Source organism: Salmo trutta, chromosome 12, assembly GCF_901001165.1.
Source record: "Salmo trutta chromosome 12, fSalTru1.1, whole genome shotgun sequence".
NCBI lineage: Eukaryota > Metazoa > Chordata > Actinopteri > Salmoniformes > Salmonidae > Salmo > Salmo trutta.
Window position 1 is genome coordinate 20,912,905 of NC_042968.1, and position 6,598 is coordinate 20,919,502.

At 45.9% G+C, this 6,598-nt stretch overlaps 1 protein-coding gene across 1 annotated transcript; it reads left to right on the forward strand.

Moving 5' to 3' along the window:
* The first annotated feature begins 262 nt into the window (after positions 1-262).
* On the forward strand, positions 263-6,315 carry LOC115203159 (tubulin beta-3 chain). Its single transcript, XM_029767579.1, has 4 exons — positions 263-491; positions 4,177-4,285; positions 4,521-4,631; positions 4,924-6,315. The coding sequence occupies exons 1-4, from the start codon at positions 435-437 to the stop codon at positions 5,994-5,996; spliced, it is 1,350 nt and encodes a 449-aa protein (XP_029623439.1). The 5' UTR covers positions 263-434; the 3' UTR covers positions 5,997-6,315.
* Positions 6,316-6,598: the final 283 nt, after the last annotated feature.

Consider the following 6,598-nt stretch of genomic DNA (forward strand, 5'->3'; position numbering starts at 1 on the left):
TAGATTAACAAGAATTTAAGCTTTCTGCCAATAGTAGATATGTCTATGTCCTGGGAAATGTTCTTGTTACTTAAAACCTTAAGAGGTTTTTACCTTCACCAAATTTGAACCAGTTCGAAAATTAAATATCGGTCTACAAGTCAGCCACGTCCCGTTAGTTTTCCCCTGACTCGCACTGGGATGCTCTGCCGCAGGTGTCTGCCATTGGTCAGCGACCGTCTCTCTCCAGGACATAAATTACGTCAGAAATTGGTGGAAGGAACATAGTACCCGTTTCGCCACACAGCAGACCTGCGCAAGATAAAACCTCCACTCAGCACTTACCAATCCCTTTGCTTCCGTGTGCGACTGGGACCAGCGCCCTCTCCAACTCGCCCACACCAGTCAACTCGCCCACATCCGCAAGAAGACATACATAACTCACAGAGGACAGGATGAGGGAAATCGTTCACCTTCAAGCCGGCCAGTGTGGCAACCAGATCGGAGCCAAGGTATAAACAAAATATGACTATTTCAAATATTTTTACGCAAGTGCTATTGTGCCATTTTAAGCTTTGTGGTGTAATCTTTTTTTAATGTAATGCATACGTATATTTTTTGTTACACCGAAGTTGTGGGGCAGCGGGTTTACTCGGTAACGTTAGGTTAGTTGAATAGTTTGGGATCCCCGCCTGTGTCGCAGATTGCGAAAGAGATGAGTAGATGGAACTAAACTCCGAGACGGGAAAGGAAGAGGGGGATTTCACTCGCTCCTTTTTTTTGGTTCATACACAGTCAGTTCAGTAAACAGGGAGAGCCCACACTTTAACCAGACCGGAACTGTGACCATTTGTTTTAATGGTTAACGGACAGAGATCCACCATCTTTTTTAAACTGCGAGTGTGTCATGCACAGACAGGCGTGGTGAGACACTGTTGAAAACCACCACGCCCTCGGGTGGACTGCAGGGGGCCAGACAAAGGCTCGGACTGTTGGCGCTTGTCCAGCTGCGCAAACACTCCACTTAGGGCCCGAACACAATTTACAGGCCACTGTCACAATGACAAGTATAACTCTCTTTCTCAAAGCAGCCTCCAGTAGCTGTAGTAGTTGATTGCCTATATAGAGAGACACATGACCTATTTGACTGGATCAGTACATCAAAGTTGTATTAATGGAGGCTCAAATGATGATAACTGGACCAAAGTTACCACTGCAATCGCACGGACTAGTGGTTTGGGTTGCCGTCCGTTTTGATGGTTTATTACACAGTGAGTCTTAAGGAAGGATATTGCCTAAATGCTGAAAGCTTTTCTGTCTAAAGCTGTAATGCATTTTTTACTGTGTGTGACTGAGACAGTTTTTTTAGCCTACAGTAGACAGCTTTTTATTTTGTTGCTGCTCTGTTTTGAATGGCATCACCTGCACTTACATCACCTGATTGGCTGGCTGTACGTGGCCATCTAAAACTAAACAGGTCTACAGTTCTTCCTCTCTTTTGTTGTGTTTTGACCATCTGGGGATAGACTACATTAGTTCACTATGATCTATGAGAGTCTACTGGACGATTTCTCATGGATTTGTTCAACATGGTGAATCATAAATGGCAATCATTTCAGAGTGAAAGACATGGGGGGCTAATGATACTGTCTGTCAACCTGATGGGACATGTATTATTCATAAGATTAAAGGCAGCCTTTTCTGAGCCTCAGGAGGCTCTGTAGTGATTTCGGACAGCTACGTAACCTCATCATCATAATCAGCCTCATTACCATAATCATCATTACCCAGAACCAAATCTACAACTACAGCGTCAGCTGAAACATACTTGTTTTACCACAGCTGAACAAGTGAACGTGTCATGTATCCACTTTCCTTCACTCCCCTCTGGAGTATTTCAATGGTGACTCAGCTCTTTTGCTGATTCTGACCACCGTTTGTCTAATGGGGCAGTTGTTGTGAAAATGACTTGTTCATAATGCTCAGGTTACTCCCAACAAAGAGAAACCCAGAGAGATGGGGAGGGGGAGAGAATGTATTGGGAGTGGGACTTTTTGTCATCTGATATACTGCAATGGTGAGCTCATTCTGATGCTCAACTATGATGTGGCAGTCTGTCTACTAGCACCACACATCTGCCATTGCTAATGCAGTACAGGATGAAGTCCGATGACAACGGAAGAATTCTACACTTTTGCTAGTGTAGCGATAGTAACTAAGAATGAGAGAGCAAATTCCCTACAGACTCTTTAGTCATCTAATGCTGTATTTTTCTATCGCTAGCGGTTTACCTTTAATCTCTCTCCCTTTCTTATTTATTTTCTGTTTCTTTGTTTGTCCCCTAGAAGAGATATTGCCAGATTGAGTTACAGAGCCATAATTAAGGAACAAGTGGAACTCCTAATTACCGATTTAGATGGCAGGGGACATCTGTTTGGGACAGGATAGATAATTAGAGAACTTAAAGAGTATCTTCTGCAGAGGAGGGAAAGGAGGGAGTACAGCACCTGGGGAGAGGAAGAGGGACACCATTGTCAGAGCTCAGACCTAAGATGGTCTTCATACTGGGTGTGGTGCCCTTTGTCACAGCAGTCTGGATAGAGGAAAGGTTGTTTTTGTCAACACACTGACACCATATTGGATTAATCTTTAAGTCATTGCTTATCATCTATAAGTCTTTGCTAGGTAAAGCCCCACCTTATCTCAGCTCACTGGTCACCATGGCAGCACCCACCCGTAGCACGCGCTCCAGCAGGTATATTTCACTGGTCACCTCCAAAGCCTATTCCTCCTTTGGCCGCCTTTCCTTCCAGTTCTCTGCTGCCAATGACTGGAACGAACTGCAAAAACCACTGAAGCTGGAGACTCATATCTCCCTCACTAACTTTAAGCATCAGCTGTCAGAGCAGCTCACAGATCATTGCACCTGTACATAGCCCATCTGTAAATAGCCCATCCAACTATCTCATCCCCATATTGTTATTTCTTTTTTGGCTCCTTTGCACCCCAGTATCTCGACTTGCACATTCATCTTCTGCACATCTATCACTCCAGTGTTTAATTGCTAAATTGTAATTACTTTGCCACTATGGCCTATTTATTGCCTTACCTCCCTAATCCTACCTCATTTGCACTCACTGTATATAGACTTTTCTATTGTGTTATTGACTGTACGTTTGTTTATGTGTAAATCGGTGTTTGTGTCTCATTGTTTTGCTTTATCTTGGTTAGGTTGCAGTTGTAAATGAGAACTTGTTCTCAACTAGCCTGCCTGGTTAAATAAAGGTGAAATAAAACATGTAAATGTCACTTCATCTGGCTCGCTGTTGAGTGACACAAATATGGGATCAACACACTGATACCAGTATGGGATCAACACACTGATACCAGTATGGGATCAACACACTGATACCAGTATGGGATCACTATGGGGCTTTTGAGTGACCATTGTTATTGCGTACAGTGTCTTTTCGGTGTTTTTGTGAATGCCCAGATGGTGTTTTTTGCTTATTAAAGAACAGCACTTTGCACATTGCATAGTAATGAGAAACTGTAAAATGGACAATATCTAATCTGTGACTTGATATGGCCATTTGGCATCCTCCTTCCAAGTACATGTCCTGTGTTTGCCCTTGATAGTGCTGTCTGTGGGCCTGCGGGTGTCTGTCTGTTTCTATTTTAGATTTTCATAGGGCTCTGTCTCTCTCTGTCTGATACATACACACTGGCCTATACACTCAGTGACAGTATACATATTTTAAGTGATCAAGGGGACTTCATTAGGCAGTGTCCTCTTTTTTTTGTCTCTTTACCTAGCGTGTGTGTGTGTGTGTGTGTGTGTGTGTGAGCAGAGAGAGCCTCCAGATGGAGTCCGTCCCCCCTGAGAGGGCCTCTACCTCAGTATGAGTCTAGCGACTCAAGGCCCTGGGGGAGGGTGGAGACAGCTGGACTAACTGTTGGCTTAAATGGGGTCATGGATCAATGAAGCAGAACCCAGGACGGATGGCAGACAAAGCCTAGACGCCCACTATCCCAACTTACATTGGCCCACACTACTAACAGTTTTTACTAGAGCCCCCCACTAATTTCACCTCCAAGTGATAGTTCAATATGGTCCCGACTATAAATCTGAAGTTTCCATCCACTTTGCTTGTATAGAACTGTGTTACTGGTAATGTTTGTCTTTGTGTTGTGCAGTTCTGGGAGGTGATCAGTGATGAACATGGCATCAGCCCTACAGGGAACTATGAGGGCGACTCCCCACTGCAGCTGGAGAGGATCAGTGTCTACTACAATGAGGCCTCATGTGAGTGATACTGGAACTAAATACACATCTACACAATCCCATAAACAACACAACACTAAAAGCCCTGTTGCTCAATACTTGTAATGACCTGTTTCAGTTGAACATTGTCTCACTCTTTGGGGTTTATCTAGACTTTAGAATATCCACTTTAATCCTATTGTCCTGAACTTGACTGTGATATACAGTAGTATTTATTAGGGCGTTGCAGGTAACAACATCTGCTGTGTCTCCCCAGCCTCTAAGTACGTCCCCAGGGCCATCCTAGTAGACCTGGAGCCAGGAACTATGGACAGTGTTCGCTCTGGGACCTACGGACAACTCTTCAGACCAGACAACTTCATCTTCGGTCAGTATCAGTCTGTCCAACGTGGGTTAAATATGGCCACAGTGCTCAGTGATGGCATTAGAAGAGTGGCTGTTACTGCCTGACCACAATCTGCCATTTACAGTCTCTTCTGTCATTATCACTAACAACATAAATAGTCTGATGTAATATTTCCTTTAAAGACATTTGCTTCTATTTACTTACAGTAAATGCTCCCAAATGTCATTAAAATGATGTAAATGTGTAGCTCCTGTACAAATGCAGTGTTGATAACTGCTGAAGCTCTATCTTGAAGTGTGTTGTTGCCCTATAGGTCAGAGTGGAGCTGGTAACAACTGGGCTAAGGGCCACTACACAGAGGGGGCAGAGCTGGTGGACTCAGTACTGGACGTAGTCAGGAAGGAATGTGAGAACTGTGACTGTCTCCAGGGCTTCCAGCTCACCCACTCCCTGGGAGGGGGCACAGGCTCTGGCATGGGGACCCTGCTCATCAGCAAGATCCGGGAAGAGTACCCTGACCGAATCATGAACACCTTCAGCGTGGTGCCCTCCCCTAAAGTATCAGACACTGTGGTGGAGCCCTACAACGCCACCCTGTCCATCCATCAGCTGCTGGAGAACACAGACGAAACCTACTGCATTGACAACGAGGCGCTTTATGACATCTGCTTCCGCACGCTCAAGCTCCCCACGCCCACCTACGGAGACCTCAACCACCTGGTGTCGGCCACCATGAGCGGTGTTACTACCTCCTTCCGCTTCCCCGGCCAGCTCAATGCTGACCTCCGCAAACTGGCTGTCAACATGGTGCCCTTCCCCCGTCTGCACTTCTTCATGCCTGGCTTCGCCCCCCTCACGGCGCGTGGCAGTGCGTGCTACAATGCACTGTCTGTGCCTGAGCTCACCCAGCAGTTGTTTGACGCAAAGAACATGATGGCCGCTTGTGACCCGCGTCACGGACGCTACCTGACCGTGGCCATGGTGTTCCGTGGTCAGATGTCCATGAAGGAGGTGGACGAACAGATGTTGGCCATCCAGAGTAAGAACAGCAGCTACTTCGTTGAATGGATCCCCAACAATGTCAAAGTGGCTGTCTGTAACATCCCGCCCCGCGGTCTCAAGATGTCCGCCACCTTCATCGGGAACAACACGGCCATCCAAGAGCTGTTCAAGCGCATCTCCGAGCAGTTTACCGCCATGTTTCGCCGCAAGGCGTTTCTGCACTGGTACACCGGAGAGGGCATGGACGAGATGGAGTTCACCGAGGCAGAGAGCAACATGAACGACCTGGTGTCAGAGTACCAGCAGTACCAGGATGCCACCACCGAGGAGGAGGGAGAGATGTATGAAGACGATGAGGAAGAGTCAGAGAGCCAGGCCCGGTGAACACCTTGGAAGAGGAGCCAAGCTTGTGTAAACCCAGCCGACAGAGCTTTGTCGGTGTGTAGCAGGATTATTATCTGCCTCATGTACACTGTACTGTATAACACTCCCTTCCTATATCCCCCTCCCTGCTCTCACTGTGTCTTTGCTAACTGTTAGCCCCACTTCCCTTAGCCCTCTGACCAACTCATGGCCTCCTGTTGATTTATCCTGTTGATAAAAACCTCCCAGACAGACCACTAAGTTGAATGGGTGAAATAAAGTGTCTCATAAACTGATGACGAATAGCCCTAATTTCTTATAATAAACATGTTCAAGCTTACTTTGTAATTGATTTGTTTGGGGATATTAAACATGAATAATATTATACAACATCTTATTTTGCTACACTGTTCAGGGTTTCTGAAGTTGTTTTTAGTGGAAACGGGGACAGTGTATTGTAATACAATGACAAGGAGTCTTCTAGAAAAATAGGATAAAGCAGGGCCTTGTTGAACTTGGACTCCACTGCATGACTGTCCCATGTAGAGGTGACCTAGATGCTGGATAAAAATACTGGATCTCAGTCCCCTGGAGGTTGAGGCACACCTTGGGCAGCATGGGTG

Bases quoted from the DNA above. Each gene is read 5' to 3' on its own strand.
- LOC115203159 (XM_029767579.1), top strand. From the start codon at position 435: ATGAGGGAAATCGTTCACCTTCAAGCCGGCCAGTGTGGCAACCAGATC. The intron at 492-4,176 runs GTATAAACAAAA...TGTGTTGTGCAG, and splicing joins GCAACCAGATCGGAGCCAAG to TTCTGGGAGGTGATCAGTGA. The intron at 4,632-4,923 runs GTCAGTATCAGT...GTTGCCCTATAG, and splicing joins ACCAGACAACTTCATCTTCG to GTCAGAGTGGAGCTGGTAAC.